Below are 15,716 nucleotides of genomic sequence, written 5' to 3'. Positions count from 1 at the left end.
GCAGTTTGATGACCCTTTTAATTGACATGGCTCAGTAATATGCAATCATGGGAGTTGTAGTTTGGGGAGGCAGCAGCCCTCTTTGGCAGAGAAGACTAAGGACACTGCAAATTCCTGCCCCCATGATGCCAGAGCATTGAACCATAGCAGTGAAAATGACTGTCTTTTGTGGCCGAATTTGGTGTGATTTGGTTCAGTGGTTTTGTTGTTTACTCCATACTGCACTGATCCCAATGTAGTTTCACCCAAGGCCTTTGGAATCACCTAATACAAACCTATACCATAAGCAGGTATACTGTCTGATAACACTGAGAGTACCATTATTCAGTGTATGGGATCCTGGCATGTTTTGGTTTCCAACTCCCAGAAGCCTCCTCTTCCTTGGCCAAGGATTACAGATTGATGGAATTAAAGTCAAACATTCAGAGGATCTCAGTGTGGGAACTCCTCTATTAAGTTATCCGAACCCTCTCCTGTTCCTGGGGAAATGCCTCAAAAGCAGCATCTCCCCGTGTCTTATGGAGGGGGCTTTTGCTCTGTGGCTTCCAAAGAGTTAAAGCAAAGGAATGGATTCCTAGAGGGGAAGTCAGTGGCCAATGAGAAGCCTCCTGCAGGCGAGGTCCCTCCTCTTCTGGCCATGTGGGAATCTTCCTGGAGGAGGAGGAGTGACTGGGTGAGCCTTGCAAGGCTTGTGGAGGAGGAGAGAGTGTGCCTTCCCAAGAGGGAGATGGCTCTTCTGCCCAGGCTGGAGCCTGGCTGCAAGGACACAGGGCAGGTGGGAAAGCAAGAAGCCTCAGACCCTGAGCCAAGCACGGACCCTCCTGCCTTTCCTGCTGGGAATGGAGGGCAGTTCTGGGAAGGAGGCCTTGTGGGGAAGGGGCTGCTGGGAGACAGCCCACCTTCAGGGACAGAGAGCCAGAGCTTCAGGCAGTTCAACTTCAAGGAGACTTTGGGGCCCCGAGAGGTGTGCAGCCGCCTCCACTCTCTCTGCCGCCTGTGGCTGAAGCCAGAGCGACACTCCATGGCGGAGATGCTGGACCTGGTGCTCCTGGAGCAGTTCCTGGCCGTCCTTCCTGCGGAGATGGAGCGCTGGGTGAGGGAATGTGGGGCAGAGACCAGTTCCCAGGCCGTGGCTTTGGCTGAAGGATTCCTCCTGAGTCGGGCAGAAGAGGAGACGGAGAAGGAGCAACGGGTGAGAGAATCTTCTCCTGACGCTTTCTTGCCTTAGGCGATCCCTCATAGATGGAGGATGATGGTCCTCCAATTGTGGGGTCTTGGGGGTTTGTCTGTAGGTAGCTGAAGAGACCTATTCTTGATCCGCATATTCTCCCGCAATGGAGACATCCGTTTCCAGGTGGAATACGGTACCGGTCAGGTTTGGCTTGATGCGCTTACCTCTTGGTGGGTTTTTCCCATGACCCCTCCATTTGTGCCTCTTCAAATTCTGCAGCACTGCTGGTCACAGCTGACCTCCAGCTAGAGCGCTCAAGAACCAGGGCTTCCCAGTTCTCAGTGTCTATGCCACCGTTTTTAAGGTTGGCTTTAAGCCCATCTTTAAATCTCTTTTCCCACCCACCAACTTTCCGCTTTCCGTTCTTGAGTTGGGGGTAGAGTAACTGCTTTGGGAGACTGTGATCGAGCATTTGGACAATGTGGTCAGTCCAGTAGAGTTGATGGAGTAGGAGCATTGCTTCAATGCTGGTGGTCATTGCTTCTTCCAGCACGCTGACATTTGTCTGCCTGTCTTCCTAATAGATCTGCAGGATTTTTCGGGGGCAATGCTGATGGGATCACTCCAGGAGTTGAGTGTGACGTCTGTAGACAATCCAGACAGGCATATAACAGGGTTGAAAGGACAATCTATGTATAAAAAAATATAATGTGCCGTTTTACTATGGAGTAAACAACAAAACCACTGAACCAAATCACACCAAATTTGATCACAAAAGACATAGTCATCCAATCTATGTCTTTCAAACAAAAATCCTAGTAAAATAAGTCCAAATTAGGAGATGTTAGAAGGGTAGGCCACACCCACTTTGTCTCCTAGCAACCCACTCAGCCAGAATGGTGCCCAGGGCCCTTCACTCAGGCCTCTTCCACACTGCCTATAAAATACAGATTATCTGATTTGAACTGGATTATATGGCAGTGTAGATGCAAGGCCCTTCCACACACCTATATAACCACAATTCCAAGGCAGGATAATCCACAATATCTGCTTTGAACTGGATTATCTTGAATCAATATTGCCATACAATCCAGTTCAGTGTGGATGTTATACAGCTGTGTAGAAGAGGCCTCATATAATTCAATTCTAAGCAGATAATATAAGATTATAAATGTAATATCTAATAATTGCTGTGGTATAATAATACAGAACAATATAATCTCTAAAATTAGGGGAGTAAATAAAGAGCAACACTCTGAAAACAGGGAAATTCCAGAAAGGAAACAACCAGAGCCAGCTAACACCTCCCAACAAAGGATTCCCCCAAGCAGGAAGCAGCCAGGCTTTGAAGATGCAAAGCTATTAAATGCTAATCAGGGTGACTAATTGCAGCATTCCTACTTGCTGCACTGAGACTTACCATTGCTATTCAACCCGGCCAACCAAGAATTTCACAAGGTAGAAAGCAGCCAGGCTTCCAAGCAGCAAGGCTATTCAGTGCTGTTCAACCTGGCCAACCAAGATTTCCTCTAGGCTTTGACGCCACAAGGCTACTCTGTCCCATTCAATCTGCCCAAGGAAGGATGCCCCTATGTAGAAAGTGACCAGGCTTTGAAGCAGCAAGGCTATAAAGTGCAATTCAAGTTGGCAATGAAACCATTCCCACAACATGTGGCTGGGCACAGCTAGTGGCTTTATAAACGAGCACCTTGGTATTTCTACAGATGTCCCAATCATCAAACACTCTGTTTCATTCGGAAAAATGCTGCACTCATAGAGCTCAGGCAGTGTTGTATTTTAGTGTCAATGTTGACTTTTGCGGAGAGATGGCTGCCAAGGTAGCAGAAATGGTCAATATTTTCCAATATTACACCATCAAGCTGTATTTCTGGCATTGTAGAGGGATTGGCTGGTGCCTGCTTGAAGAGCATTTTGGTTTTCTTGATGTTCAATAACAGGCCAAGCTTCTCGTATGCTTCTGCAAAGGTGTTTAGAGTGGCTTGTAGGTCTTCTGAATGTGATGTCTTTGGCATATTGGAGATCTATAACAGATGTTGTTGTGACCTTGGTTTTGGCTTTCAGTCTGCTGTTAAATAGCTTGCCATCTGTCCAATAGATGATTTCCACTCTGGTGGGAAGCTTCCCATCAACAGTATCATAGCGATGAAGATGGAAAATAAGGTTGGAGTGATAACACATCCCTGTTTGACACCTGATTTCACCCTAAACGTGTCACTTTGGGAGCCATTGCTGTCCAAGACTGTTGCCATCATGTCATTGTGGAGAAGCCGCAGGATGTTCACAAATTTGTCAGGGCATCTGATTTTTTGGAGGATGGTTCAGAGAGCTGTCAAATGTGTCAAATTCACTGTGTCAAATGCCTTTGCAAGGTCAATGAATGCCATGTACAGAGGTTGATTTTGTTCCCTGCATTTTTCTGATAATTTTTATCTATGTCCCTTTGGTGTTTTTTCAGGCGGCCGACTTGTGTGCAGAAATGGCCACTGCATTGGAAAGGCCTCTCTCCACCGCCAGCCAGATGCAGGATTGTGCAGGACAAAGAGAACCACCAGGCTTCACAAGTAAATACCCATGCATACTTGGATGTCTTTACTCCACTCTTTTTGTGGCTCAGTGAATATATATATGCATGAAAGGGATCTAGGAGTCTTTGGTTATACAGATTCTACTGAACATGCATAAACAATACAATCAAGCAACTTAAAGCATTTTTGGCTGCATCATTAGGAATGTAGTGCCTTGGGATGTGAGCTGCATTGGTGGCTTTATTTATTTATTTATTTATTTATTTATTTATGACAATATTTATATCCCGCCCTTCTCACCCAACAGGGGACTCAGGGCGGCTTACAATAAAACAGACATATAAAAACAGTACAATACACTATAAATCAGTTAAAAAATTAACTTACATAAACATTCATAAAATGCATTTATAAAATATAGATAGGCATGTACAAGTTTAAAAGACTGGGTCTGTCAGTTGAGTTCCAGCATACATAATAGTAATTAATGCTGCTGATTCTTATTCGAAAGCCTGGCTCCACAACCAAGTTTTTACCTTCCTACGGAAGGATAGGAGGGAGGGAGCCTGCCTGATTTCAATGGGGAGGGCGTTCCATAGGCGGGGAGCCACTACTGAAAAGGCCCTGTCTCTCGTCCCCGCCAGCTGCACCTGTGAGGCTGACGGGACCGCGAGCAGGGCCTCATCCGACGATCTTAAGCTTCGAGGTGGGTCATAGCGGGAGACACGTTCGGACAGATAAGCTGGGCCGGAACCGTTTAGAGCTTTATAGGCTAAAGCCAGCACCTTGAATTGTGCTCGGTAGCTAATCGGCAGCCAGTGGAGCTGACGTAACACAGGAGTGGTACGCTCCCTGTACGCCGCTCCAGTTATTAACCTGGCAGCCTCCCGTTGGACTAACTGAAGCTTCCGAACAGTCTTCAAAGGCAGCCCCACGTAGAGTGCGTTGCAGTAGTCTAAACGGGATGTAACAAGGGCGTGGACCACCGTGGCCAAGTCTTGCTTCCCAAGGTACGGTCGCAGCTGGCGCACAAGTTTTAATTGTGCGAAGGCTCCCCTGGCCACCGCTGAGACCTGGGGCTCCAGGCTCAACGATGAGTCCAGGATTACCCCCAGACTGCGCACCTGCGCCTTCAGGGGGAGTGTGACCCCATCCAGCACAGGCTGTAACCCTATACCCTGTTCGGCCTTCCGACTGACCAGGAGGACCTCTGTCTTGTCTGGATTCAATTTCAATTTGTTGGCCCTCATCCAGTCCGACACAGCGGCCAAGCACCGGTTCAGGACCTGAACAGCCTCCTTAGTGACAGGTGGGAAGGAGTGACAGAGCTGGACATCATCTGCGTACAGATGACACCGGACCCCGAAACTCCTGATGATCTCTCCCAGCGGCTTCATGTAGATGTTAAACAACATGGGAGACAATACAGAGCCCTGCGGGACCCCACAAGTCAACGGTTGTGGGGCCGAGCAGGCATCCCCCAATGACACCATCTGGGACCGACCCTCCAGGAATGAGTGGAGCCACTGCAGGACAGTACCTCCAAGTCCCATTCCCGCGAGGCGTCCCAGAATGATACCGTGATCGACGGTATCGAAGGCCGCTGAGAGGTCCAGCAGAACCAGCAGGGACACACTCCCCCTGTCCAGTTCCCGGCGAAGATCATCGACTAAGGCGACCAAGGCTGTCTCGGTACCATGTCCCGGCCTGAAGCCAGACTGTGCCGGATCCAGAAAATCAGTGTCAACCAAGAATCCCTGGAGCTGCGAAGCAACCACATGTTCCAAGACCTTGCCCAAATAGGGGAGATTGGAAATAGGCCGAAAGTTTCCGAATTGAGTGGGATCCAATGATGGCTTTTTCAACAGCGGCTTGATCACAGCCATTTTTAGGCTCGCTGGAAACTTGCCCTCCTGAAGGGAGGCATTCACCACCACCTTCACCCACTCGGCCAAACCCCCTCTGGCTTCTCTCACCAGCCAGGATGGGCAGGGGTCCAGGATGCATGTGGTCGGTCTCGCCTCTCCAAGGATCTTGTCCACATCCTCGAGCTCAACCAATTGAAATGAATCCAACAAAACTGGACAAGCAGGTGCACTCGTTACATCCTCAGAGACTGCCGTTAATATGGTGTCAAAGTCGGAACGGATCAGAGCGACTTTGTCCGCAAAGAACCGAGCAAATGCTTCACAGCGGGCTGCCGAACTCATGCAAACCGATCTTCAAGTTCTGTTTAAGTAGCTCTTTTTGAAAATTAGGGCTGCTCAACATGCATTAAATCAGTCTTCCAAAGCAATTTCACCATGCAATAATGTGCAATGACTTTGAGGCCACTGAAATATATGGTGGGTGTGCTGTGGCTGTTTGTCCTCTCCACTGCTGTCTCCTGCTCCCAGTCTGTTCCCATGGCCGAGCAGGCGTCATACTCATAGCAAGCCAGAGAAAAAGTCCGGCTGCAAACGTAAATGTTTCTTATTTCTCCCCATTCAGTTCCTTTAAAAACAAATTAAATAAAACAACAACAGGGCTCTGTGGCTGTACCTGGCCAAAAGTGATCAAAGTGATCCTAGGTCTGGATATCATGAATCCCTACAAGGAGCAGCTTAAGGAGCGGGGCATGGTTAGCCTGGAGAACAGAAGGTCAAAAGGGGAATATGTTGAAAGAATGTCATATTGCAATACATATTGCTATGCTATTCCCATGGTGAGAACCTATTTTTAGGTTGGGTTAGGTACAATTTTCTCCCCAATATCCACCAAAAAGTAGGATGGGGCGATAAATTCCTCAAAGAGCCCAATGGGGATCAGGGTATTTAAAAGGGCTGAAGTATCCTGGCCAGAGGTTGCTGCTGATGCCAACTGCTCTCATAGTGGCTTTGACTAATGAATTAGAGGCCGCAAGGTATCTTTTCTATGTATGACTTGAAAGCTGTACAGTGAAGAAAGCTGATTTGAAATGTACTAGAAGAGAGTTTTGTGGATGCCGTCGGCTAAATAGGCAGATACACGGGTCGCAGATAAAATCAAGCTTTAATTTCTACTAACAGCCAAGATGTCTGAACTGACATCGTTGTAATGCGGCCATATCACAATTACCCAGGGCTCACTAGATGAAACAATACATTTTGGTAAGAGAGAAGACAGCAGGAAAAGAGAGAGACTGGACTGTAGGGGGGATGGACTCCACCAAGGGAGCCATGGCTGTCCTGAATCGCCAAGACATGAGCCAGACCTGCTTAGGATCGTGTGGCTTTGAGGTCCCTCATTCATGGAATCACCCTCAGTGAAAGTGAGCCTGAAGGCACCTTTTCATCCCCAGCCTTGCTCAGGTCTTGCCTTCCATGACTGAATCATCTATATATATAAAAGAGTAATGGCATCAGGGCGATGCACAAAACAACAAAAGTAAAGGCCTCCCAACCTTGAAATTTGGCAACATAGCCCATCATCCACGGCTCCAGTAAGATACAGCACAATTAGATGGCAAACACAATCACGGGGCCAACAAAAGCCCAAAAACCGCAACAGGCGATCTGCTCCTGCGCGCACACCGCCCTCTCCTCCCTTCCAGCGCGCGCGCACACACACACATCATCCTCACCCAGGAGGCCTCACAAACACCTCGCCTCAGAGCTGGGCCTGGGCTGAAGGAAGGCAGGCAGGAAGGCGGATTCCTCTGCCCTCTCCCCCCCAATCTCCTCCCCCCCCTCAGGGCCCATGGAGGGTCGCCGAGCAGGCCCCCTCCTCCCGCCCCTCTCCCCTCCCCTCAGCGCCAGGAAGGCCCCGCGGACCCCCCCTCCCCCCGGCCTCACCCTCTCTCCTCTTCCCGGCTTCGGCCTTCCTCCTACCGGGCCCTCCGCAGCGCCGTCTACACCCTCGTCTGCCTCAAGGACTTCTTCCCCGGTTCTTTGAAAACTTCAAGGTGAGGGGGGAAGAGGAGGGCATGGCCCTCCAGCAGGCCTGGGCCTCCCCTCCAGTGGTTTTGGGTGCCAACCCCCCGCCCTTCCCGGCCTCAGGCCCCTTCCTTTTCCCCCTCACCCAGTTAAACGCCTGACGGGGGGGAAAAGTAGAGTCTCAGACCAGGAAGGGTGGAAGTTGGCACCCAAAACAACTCAAGGGAAGGCCCAAGTTGGCCCAGGCTGAGCCCCCCCCCCTTTTCTGTTGTTATTGTGGTTGTTGTTGTTGTCACCCACAAATGACAACCCCTCCAATGCCTCAGCAGCCCCCCTTTTTTCCCTCTCAAGCCCTATCGCCCTCACCTTTCCCTTCCCTGTCAGTAATAATTATTATTAATATAATAATAACTGGTCATCATTTAAGAATGTAATAATAACCAATAATAATAGTAATTTATTATTGTTATTATAACAGTAATAATCATTCAACAATGCAATAATAACTAATCAAACAAGTTATTATTACAACTATAATAAACATTCAAGGCTGTCATAATAATAATAATAATAACACTGATAATCATCCAACAATGTATTAACAAAATAAGAGTAAATTATTATTATTATTATTATTATTATTATTATTATTATTATTATTATTATTATTACAGTGATAATCATTCACAAATGGAATAATAATTATTAGAACATTGATAATCATTCAACAATACAATAATAATAACTAATAATAGTAACTTATTATTTTTATAACACTCTGAAATCAGGAAAATTGAGAATGCCACAAAATAAACTATCACAGCCAACTAACACCTCCCAAGAAAGGATTCTTCCAATGCAGTGAAGCAGTGTGTATTACCAGACCTATTATTATTATTATTATTATTATTATTATTATTATTATTATTATTTTGCTGTCAACTGTAAAAATGAATACAATCTGGCTCCAAATATTCAAAAACAATAAAATCAATATATAAAAATTACTCTGCTATAATAAAACACAACAATACAATCTCTAAAATCAAAACACTACATAAAGAACAACAATCTGAAAACAGGGCCATGCCACACAGGAAACAATCAGGGCCACCTAACACCTCCCAACAAAGTATTCCCATCATCAAAGTCTGGCAAATCCTCTCTTTTCTGACACCCACACACAACAGAAGCACATAAAATATCGCAAACAACACCACTCTCAAAACAAGGGAATTCAAGACGGGAAACAATCAGGGCCAGCTAACACCTCCCAACAAAAAATTCACTCAGCCAGAAAACAGCCAGGCTTTAAAGCTGCAACCCCATTACATGCTAATCATTTTCCCTAATTCCAACATTCATACTTGCCTCCAACAGACAAAAAACAATCAGAAATATTGTATATTCACAACCTTGAGAAAATAAGCTCCCCTGATGGCGCAGCGTCTTAAACCGCTGAGCTGCTGAACTTCTGGACCCAAAGGTCGCAGATGAACACAGCCCCCACTATTAGCCCCACCTTCTCCCAATCCAGAAGTTCGAAAACATACAAATGAGAGTAGATGAATAGGTGCCTCTGCGGCGGGAAGGTAACGACGCTCCATGCAGTCATGCTGACCACATGACTTTCGAGGAGGCTACGGACAACGCCGGCTCTGCGGCTTATAAATGGAGATGAGCACCAACCCCCAGAGTCAGACTGGACTTAATGTCAGGGGAAAACCTTGACCCTTTACCTTAACTACCACCAATTCCTCAATACTTTATTTCCCATACCACCATACTTCGCCACAGCAACGCGTGGCCGGGCACAGCTAGTAGAATCATAAAATAACAAAATCCTAGACTTGGAAAAGCCCACAAGGACCATCCAGTCCTAGCTCCCTGCCATGCAGGAATACACATTCAAAGCACTCCTAATGGGTGCCCATCCCACCTCTGTTTATAAACCTTCAGACAAAGAGACTCCACCACATGCTCAGGTCACCGCATACTCCATTATCGAACAACTTTTACCATTAGGAAGATGGTACCACCAGAAATGGAGACCATGGCCGATAAAAAAAACCCTTGCCTTTTCTATTCCTACAGGAGGTGAATCAGAACCACTACATACTGGCTTGCCTCTTCCTTTTGATGTACTCAGTACGAATTCTGTGACACCAGATCAGGTAGGTGAGAGAATCACTGATGGGCCAAGAAGGGCTCAGGCTTGCGGTGACCTCTTCGCAGTGCTGTTCTCCCCTCTTTCCACCCAAGATGCCTGCAGCAAAGACCCTGTGTGAAGACTGACATCTATATCGGCCACCAGAAGCAACTGGTTTTCTGGCTGAGGTCAGCGTTTCCTGCTTACCAGGAATGTTTCTTTGTCCAGGTGACCTTCCAAGAGGTGGCCGTGTCTTTCAGTGAGGAGGAGTGGGCCCTGCTGAATACGGACCAAAGGGACTTGCATCAACAAGTCATGAAGGAAAATGTGGAGACTGTGTCCTCTTTAAGTAAGGCTCCCTCTTTTATAAAGAAAGTATTAGTAACAGAATGACATAGCCACACAATATCATTTTAAAGGGCGGGGGAGAACTCACCAGGTTTAGCATAGGTTCACAGCAGGATAAAATAACATTAAATATACGATTAAACTATAGCGTCTACCTATAAGTCCATCATAATGTGAAAAGGGTCACAAACTCCGAGGTGTCTTTTTTGAAATCAACACAGTGTTGAAAGAGATTGGAAAGAAACCAGTTGTTTCTATCATATTGTAACAGCTGGTGTCGTTTTTCCATTGTTCTTGTCATTTCCATTTGATGGCAAGCCTTGAAGAAATCTATCACAGGGTTTCCTTGGGCTGATATTGTGTGACTCACCCAAGGTCACCCAGTAGGTTTCCATGACTGAGCAGGGAATCAAATATTTTTGGAAATCATAGCCTTTTGAAGAGCATAACCTTTTGGAACTTATGACCTTTTTGAGATCATAACGTTTTGTAAAACCAGAATCTTCTTAGCCATTTGGAAGTGTGACCCTTTTTGGAGATTAATTGGCATTCACACTATCTGGAATTAACATAAAGTATGATCTTCCCGAAAAGAGTTAAAAACTCGCTCGAATCAATCTTCTCCTTAGTGGTAAATATCCACTAGTATTTCTGCAAAGCAATTTAGTTTTCTCAGTTTTTAGACTGATATCCCTGGTTATCTCATTGAAGTTTTAGGAACAAAGATATGCCAGATCTTCAGAAGTGTTATTTCAGTTGCCCAAAAAAATACTCTCCCATAAAAGAAAATTGCTTTTAAATCATGCTCTCAAGAGACCAAAAATAAATAGTCTTTGATAAAAGTTAACACAGTTGATTTACTTACAGATGTCATGTATTCAGCATACGGGCACACTGCTGATTGATTCAGAGTTTAAACAGCATTCTGTTTTAGTCTCTTCTCTTTTGTGTATGGACTAACACTTGTCCCTCCCACAACCTCAAATAAGATAGAGTTAAGGGGGAAACTGCATATATACAATATAGTAAGCAATCTCATTTATATACCTAAATTGCTGTTGAACACTTGAATGATACCTATTAAGGTTTTGTTTTTTTTGATATGTGTTCTCATTGTCTTTGTTGTCAAGAAACTTACAGAGAAGAGGAATCATCTCAATACCGGGACTGTGGGGAGAAGGAGCTGTGCCTCTCTGGTCAGCAAGAAACTTACACTAAGAGGAAGCGCTTTCAGTGCTTGGAGTGCGGAAAATGTTTCCATAATAAGAATAGCTTTGCTTATCATCAAGCAATGCACACGGGAGATAAAAAATTCAAATGCTTGGAGTGTGGAAAAGGCTTTTTTCAGAAGATAAATCTGACTCGTCATCAAGTTACCCATACTGGGGAGAAGCCATTTAAATGCTTGGAGTGTGGAAAGGGCTTCACTCAGAAGACAAATCTCACCTATCATCAAGCTACTCATACTGGGGAGAAGCCATTTAAATGCTTGGAGTGTGGGAAGGGCTTCACTCACAAGATGTATCTGACTTACCATCAAGCAATTCATTCTGGAGAGAGACCATTTAAATGCTTGGAGTGTGGAAAGTCTTTTATTCTGAAGGGACATCTCACTTCCCATCAAACAGTTCACTTGCGGGAAAAACCATTTAAATGCGTGGAGTGCGGAAAGGGTTTCACTCAGAAGACGAGCCTCATTTCTCACCAAACAATTCACTTGCAGGAGAAACCCTTTAAATGCTTGGAGTGTGGAAAGAGTTTCACTCAGAAGACAGCCCTCATCTATCATCAAGCTACTCATACTGGGGAGAAGCCTTTTAAATGCTTGGAGTGTGGAAAGGGCTTCATTCAGAAGTTGCATCTGACTTACCATCAAGCAATTCATTCTGGGGAGAGACCATTTAAATGCTTGGAGTGTGGAAAGTCTTTTATTCTGAGGGGACATCTCACTTCTCATCAAACAATTCACTTGCGGGAGAAACCCTTTAAATGCGTGGAGTGCGGAAAGGGCTTCACTAAGAAGACAAGCCTCACCAATCATGAAGCTACTCATGCTGGGGAAAAGCCATTCAAATGCTTGGATTGTGGGAAGGGTTTCACACTGAAGGCAAGCCTCACACGACATCAAAGAATCCACTCTGGGGGAGAACCGTTTCACTGTTTGGAGTGAACGAAATTTCAGACTGAAGCAAACCCTCCATCTTCTTCAAGCGACACACACGGGGGAAGGAACCCTTTAAATGCCCGGAGTGCAGAAAGAGCTTTTGCCAGAAGAAACGCCTCCCTTATTGCCCCTCATCCAAACCACGAGGAGACTGAACTTCTGTAATAGAGTGAGATGACTTTAAAATAGTATTTCTTTGTTGTTGCTTTTTCGAGAATGACTGGAATTTTTAAAAATCTTTCTTTCTCAACAAGCTGGCTTCATTTGGTGAAATATCCAAAAAAGATCCACCCAGAGGAAAAGTGTTCTTGCAATACGTCAAGGGAACCACTGACCGCATAGGAAAGCTGATGAAGAAACACAATATACAAACCATCTACAGACCTAGAAGAGCCATAGAAGAGCATTTGATGAACCACTCTGACAACTACCATGTCGGACTACACAGAGAAGCCATTGAAATCCATAAGCATGTGGACAATTTCAACAGAAAGGAGGAAACAATGAAAATGAACAAAGTCTGTCTACCAGTATTTAAAAAACTCTAACATCAGGATGGTAAATAAAGAGCAAGACTCAAAAGTAGGGGAATTCCAGACAATAATCAATCAGGGCCAGCTAACACCTCACCACAAATGTTTCCCCCAGGCAGCAACCAGCCAAGCCTTGAAACTGTGGGCCATAAAAATGCTAATCAAGGTGGCAATTTGCAACACTCACACATACCTCAAGCAGGCAAGGGTTCTTTCCCCCACCCTGGACATTCCACAGATATATAAACCTCACTCACTTATTTTCCAACAGACACCTCAGCCTCTGAGCATGCCTGCCATAGTTGTGGGCAAAATGTCAGGAGAGAATTCTTCTGGAACATGGCCAGACAGCCCAGAGAACTCACAACAACCCATCAAAGAAAGAGTTACTGAAAATAAGACAGAAGACAAAAAGAGGTTTCAGGCTAGACAAGATTCATGGCCAGGTCTATGGAGTATATGTTGGGAGTCCTCTTTTTCTCTCCACAAAGGAGATGCAAAGCAACTGTTCCTTTTGCTCTTCTTCTATGAGCATGGGAAGAGGTCTACTGTGGGTTAGATAGATAGCTAGGCCCTGTTAGTTTCCTATCTAGTTCCTCAATTGTTTAAGCTCAGTTGCTCTATTGCTTGCACCAGAAGCTTCTGATTTGCCGAAGTGTTGCAACAGCTGTTGTTGCTGATTATGTCTAGCATATTTTAATATTAATATTTAATATTCTCAGCCTTCCTTATACTTTTTCAATTGCTTTCAGTCCCTGTCCACATGTCTGTTGGACTTACAGAACCTTCTCCCCTTTTCTCCCTGCTCAGCCATGATACAACTGATGTGCTCCTCTTTTGCATCCTTTGATGGTTGCTGAGCCTCCCATCTAATGAATTCTTCCATTCTGAAATAATAAAAGAATCCAAAACAATCAGCCAGTAGGGTTAACTTCACCTTAATCAATGAGTAATTCAAGTCATGCTAGGAGAAAAGGTCTAATGAGTTAATGACAAGTGATGGACATCTTCTTTACTCGTTCAGTCGTTTCTGACTCTTCGTGACCTCATGGACCAGTCCACGCCAAAGCTTCCTGTTGGCCGTCGCTGCCCCCAGTTCCTTCAAGGTCAAGCGAGTCACTTCAAGGATACCATCCATCCATCCATCTCAGCCTTGGTCGGCCTCTCTACCTTTTTCCTTCCATTTTCCCCAGCATCGTGATCTTTTCCAAGCTTTCCTGTCTTCTCATGATGTGGCCAAAATACTTCATCTTTGCCTCTAATATCCTTCTCTCCAGTGAGGAGCCGGGCATTATTTCCTGGAGTATGGACTGGTTGGATCTTCTTGTGGTCCAAGGCACTCTCAAGATTTTCCTCCAGCACCAAAGTTCAAAAGCATCTCTCTTCCTTCGCTCAGCCTTCCTTATGGTCCAGCTCTCACATCCATAGGTTACTTTGGGGAATACTATTGCTTTCACTATGCGTACATTTGTTGCCAGTGTGATGTCTCTGCTCTTCACTATTTTATCGAGGTTGGCCATTACTATCCTCCCAAGAAGTAAACATCTTCTGATTTCCTGGCTGCATCTGCAGTGATCTTCACGCCTAGAAATATAAAGTCTGTCCCTGACTCCACGTTTTCTCCCCCTATTTGCCAGATGTCAATCAGTCTGGTTGCCATAATCTTGGTTTTCTTGATGTTTAACTGCAACCCAGGTTTTGCACTTTCTTCTTTCACCTTGGTGATAAGGCTCCTCAGGTCCTTCTCACTTTTAACCAACAGAGTGGTATCATCTGCATATCTAAGGTTGTTAATGTTAATGATGGACATATTCTTACCCAAATCTAGATGAAACTGCAATTCTTCACCATATGACTAGATGAAATTTGGAGGGGGAGGAGGTTTGCAGCTTAGGCTGATGTACTTACTGGATAGAAGTTGAAATTGTTCTGCTTCAAGGTAAATAAACGCACACTGCTTTGGATGGCTTTATCTGTGTTTTTACATTTTCCCATAACAGTCCTGTATAAACGGTTAGGTTTAAATTCAATAAATGCCACGTTCATCAGAGGATAGGAGGGGTCCTCTAACCACTGGAGGAGTCTCCATTTAGCATGCAGCTGTGGATAAGAAGTCTACATAGGGGCCACCAAATGCAGCAGCGTTGCCCAGACACGAGTCAACATGGAAGGCACTGCAGACTGATCCAGCCAGAGAAGTCGGCCATAGCAGAGCACTTGAGGAACCAACCCGAGGAACAGAATATTACTTGAGAACACAGAAATGCTGGACCACTCTGGCAACCACCATGTCAGGCTATACAGAGAAGCCACTGAAATCCACAAGCACATGGACAATTTAAACAGAAAGGAGGAGACTCTGAAAATGAACAAAATCTGGTTGCCAGCATTTAAAAACAGCAGAATCAAAACAGTAAATAACGAACACCACTCAGAAACAGGAATTCCAGACAGCAAACTATCAAATTGCAGTTAACACCCCCTCCCAAACAGAGGATGCCTCCAGGCAATGGAGACAAGGATAGCTCTATGCAAATACTGGTTAACGTAGCACATTCCAGGGCTACTCAGTGCTATTCAAGCTTGCTAATTGCAACATGCACTTTTTCTTGAAACAGACAAGGGTTCCTCCTTCCACCCTGGACAGTCGATAGATAGATAGATAGATAGATAGATAGATAGATAGATAGATAGATAGATAGATAGATAGACAGACAGACAGACAGACAGACAGACAGACAGACAGAGGGAGAAATAGATACCCCACTTCATTTCACTTCACTTCACTTCACTTCTTAATTAGTCGCTCTCCATCAGAGTGCTCCGAGCGACTTACAATTTAAAATATCATTCCACAATAGAAAACATTCCTCATAAAAACATTCAACATAAAAACATTCAACAGTGACTAT

At 45.2% G+C, this 15,716-nt stretch overlaps 1 protein-coding gene across 2 annotated transcripts; it reads left to right on the top strand.

The window, feature by feature from the left end:
• The first annotated feature begins 472 nt into the window (after positions 1-472).
• Positions 473-14,768, top strand: LOC134292349 (gastrula zinc finger protein XlCGF57.1-like). Of its 2 annotated transcripts, XM_062973273.1 has the most exons (5): positions 473-1,192; positions 3,648-3,753; positions 9,705-9,784; positions 9,988-10,108; positions 11,238-14,768. In XM_062973273.1, the coding sequence occupies exons 1-5, from the start codon at positions 488-490 to the stop codon at positions 12,275-12,277; spliced, it is 2,052 nt and encodes a 683-aa protein (XP_062829343.1). In that variant the 5' UTR covers positions 473-487; the 3' UTR covers positions 12,278-14,768. The 2 variants fall into 2 exon arrangements, with proteins under 2 accessions (XP_062829343.1, XP_062829344.1); XM_062973274.1 differs by lacking the exons at positions 9,705-9,784; positions 9,988-10,108.
• The last annotated feature ends 948 nt before the right edge of the window (positions 14,769-15,716 follow it).

This window comes from Anolis carolinensis, chromosome 2, assembly GCF_035594765.1.
Source record: "Anolis carolinensis isolate JA03-04 chromosome 2, rAnoCar3.1.pri, whole genome shotgun sequence".
In the NCBI taxonomy this organism is placed as follows: Eukaryota; Metazoa; Chordata; class Lepidosauria; order Squamata; family Dactyloidae; genus Anolis; species Anolis carolinensis.
The sequence above is the reverse complement of the archived record's forward strand: the minus strand, read 5'-3'. Positions and strand labels throughout refer to the sequence as shown.

Excerpts from the sequence above, each read along its gene's own strand:
- LOC134292349 (XM_062973273.1), top strand. The coding sequence starts at position 488 with ATGCCTCAAAAGCAGCATCTCCCCGTGTCTTATGGAGGGGGCTTTTGC. Across the intron at positions 3,754-9,704 it reads AGAACCACCAGGCTTCACAA|GAGGTGAATCAGAACCACTA; the intron begins GTAAATACCCAT and ends CTATTCCTACAG. Across the intron at positions 9,785-9,987 it reads ATTCTGTGACACCAGATCAG|GTGACCTTCCAAGAGGTGGC; the intron begins GTAGGTGAGAGA and ends TTCTTTGTCCAG.